The following is a 2,915-nucleotide window of genomic DNA, read 5'->3' on the forward strand; positions in this document are numbered from 1 at the left end:
CAAGGCCAGCCTGGTCTACATAGTGAATTCCAGGACAGCTGGGGCTACAGGGAGACCCTGCCTCAAAAAGACAAAAAACAAATTTAATTTTATGTATATGGGTGTATTGCCTGCAGGTATATAAGTGCACCAGTGTCATGTAATGCCCGAGGAGGTCAGAAGCCGGCATTATACTCCTTGAAACTGGAGTTATAGAGGGTTGTTAGCTGCCATGTGGATGCTGAGAATCAAGCCTGGGTCCTCTGCAAGAGCAGCCAGTGTTCTTAACTGCTGAGACATTTCTCCAGCCCCCGCACATGTTTTTTTTTAAGATCTATTTTTATTATTTTTATGTGTACGAGTGTTGGTCTGTGTGCTGGATAGCTTTAATGTCAACTTGACACACCTGGGTTGAAGGAGCCTCAATTGGGGAATTGCTTCCATTGAACTAGCCTGTGTCCATGTCTGTGGAGCATCTTCTTGATTGTTGGGTGATGTGGAAGGGCCCAGCCCACTGTTGGTGGTGCCACCCCTGGGCAGGTGGGCCTGTGTTGCATATGAAAACAGGCTGAGCAGGGGCCAGGGGAGCAAGCCAGTAAGCAGCGTTCCTCCATGGCCTGTACTCCAGCTCCTGCCTTTAGGTTCCTGCCCTGAGTTCCTACCTTGGGCTCCCTGATGACCTGGGAGACGTAAGACAACTAAACCCTTTCCTCCCCAAGTTGGAACTGGCCAGAGTATTTTGTCACAGCAATTGGGAAACAAACCAGGATAGTTTGTGTGTGTGTATACCGTATGTGTGCAGGTGCCTACAGATACCTGAAGAGGCCATCAGATCCCCTGCAGCTAGAGTTACAGGCAGTTGTGAGATGCTTAATATGGGCGATGGGAACCCAACCCTAGTCCTCTGCAGGAGCAGCCAGTGCTCTTAACCAATGAGCCATCTCTCCAGCCCTGGACACACTCTGATGTTGGTTTGTAGTACAGGCTGCAGGACCAGTTCTTGACAACCCTCTGTGTCCTGTGTCTCCCCAGAGTGGCATTCTGCATTTCTGTGGCTTCCAAATCTTGGCGCCTCAACTGGCATACAGCATCGGACACACATCATTGGAAGACCGAACTCAGATCCTGGAAGGATGGAAGAAACGCCTGGAGACTATTTGGGATGAGACACCCCTGTATTATGTTCCAAGCAACCTCTTTGACCTAAACTTCCAGGCAGGATTCTTACTGAAAAAAGAGGTTCAGGAAGAGCAGAAAAACAACAAATTTGGCCTTACTGTGGGCCATCACCTGGGCAAGTGCATCCCACCTGACGGCCAGGTCAAAGCGAGAAAATAAGAATTTTTTTTTTTGTAATTTTCCCTTTGTTCCCTAAGGATAGGAAAAGAAGCAGGCTCTCTTCATACTTTTTCACATAGATCTGTCATCAAATGTAACTGATTCTTACCGACTACTATTATGGCAGATAACTGAAACAGGGTTAGAAGCCAGAGCCTACTTGGGATAGGAAGCAGTGAGAGGTGCAGAAATCCGCCAGAAAATGCTTCTGAAGGTCATCTACACAATTCCACTTCTTTCCTGAGTGCTAACTCGGGCTAGATAGCATCCAACTCTCCAATAATTACCTCCCCGTGGTTTACAGCTGGAGAGAGTTGCTCAGAAAAAAATGCTGACTGGGCCTGTCGCCTGAAAGGACTTGCCTCTTTAGTAAAGCTAATCTTGTTTATGATATACATTGACTTCAATTACAGTGCAATGACTAATATGCCTCACAGAAGTATTTTGCTTCAGATTTTCTCTTTTTTTTGTACACAGAACACACACATACTTTGAAATTAATACTTAATAAAAGTCTCTGTCTCCTCTAATTGTGTCTGAAGAAATAAACATACCCACAACCTACATGTGCTGTGCTCAGTGAGTTCAAGAGAGAAGAGAGTACTTCGTGTGATAGCGCTTTGTGTGCCTTTAGTCCTAGTACACAGGAGGCAGGTGGATCTCTGAGTTCAAGGCCAGCCTGATCTACATAGAGAGTTCCAGGTCAGCTAGGGCTACAGGGAGACCCTGTCTCAAAAAAAAAAAAAAAAAGGTTGGAAAGATGGTTCAGCAGTTAAAGAGCACTGGCTGATCTTGCAGAGGAATGGATTCAATTCCCAGCACCCACATGATGGCTAACAAGGGTTCATAACTTCAGGGACTCTGATACCCTCTTATGGCCTCTAAGAGTGTTGCATGCATGTGGTGTACTTACACAGATGCAGGTAAAACACTCATATACATAAAATAAAAATAATTAAATGGCTCAGTGAGATAGCTCAGTGGTTAAGAGCACTGACTTCAATTCCTAGCACCCACATGGTAGCTAACAACCATCCATAACTCCAGTTTTGGGGGATCCTATGCCCTCTTCTGACCTTCACAGGCATTGCATGACATGGATACACCTACATACATGCAGGTAATATACTTATACATATCAAATAAAAATACAAAACTGAGGGGTCTGGCAGAATGGCTCACTGGTTAAGAGACCTGGCTGTTCTTCCTGATGACCTGATTCAATTCCCAGCACCTACATGTTGACTAACAATTATCTGTATCTGTAATTCCAGTTTCAGGGAATCTGATGTCTTCTCCGGGCCTCTGCAGGCATTGTACATACATGGTCCACTTACAATACAGGCAAAATACTCATACACATAAAATATTTTTTAAAAGAAAGAAAATAGTGCTGGGCATGGTGGCACATGCCCTTAACCCCAGCACTCAGGGAGGCAGAGCCAGGTGGATCTCTGAGTTTGAATTCAGCCAGTTCTACATAGAGAGTTCGGCTACATAGTAAGACCTTGACTCAGAGAGAGAGAGAGGGAGGGTGGGAGGAAGGGAGAGAGGGGCAGGAAGGAGAGGAGAGGAGAGGAGAGGAGAGGAGAGGAGAG

At 45.8% G+C, this 2,915-nt stretch overlaps 1 protein-coding gene across 1 annotated transcript in view; it reads left to right on the forward strand.

Annotated features, from left to right (window-relative positions):
• The window catches only part of LOC103734703 (NAD(P)H dehydrogenase [quinone] 1), a 14,072-nt gene extending 12,203 nt beyond the window's left edge, over nt 1-1,869 (forward strand). Inside the window, exon 6 of the mRNA XM_008833768.2 lies at nt 1,012-1,869. Within this exon, the coding sequence (XP_008831990.1) occupies nt 1,012-1,317 (306 nt within the window). The 3' untranslated portion in view covers nt 1,318-1,869. The remainder of the gene's footprint in view (nt 1-1,011) is intronic.
• The last annotated feature ends 1,046 nt before the right edge of the window (nt 1,870-2,915 follow it).

Source organism: Nannospalax galili, unplaced genomic scaffold (genome assembly GCF_000622305.1).
Source record: "Nannospalax galili isolate Female #2095 unplaced genomic scaffold, S.galili_v1.0 scaffold410, whole genome shotgun sequence".
NCBI lineage: Eukaryota > Metazoa > Chordata > Mammalia > Rodentia > Spalacidae > Nannospalax > Nannospalax galili.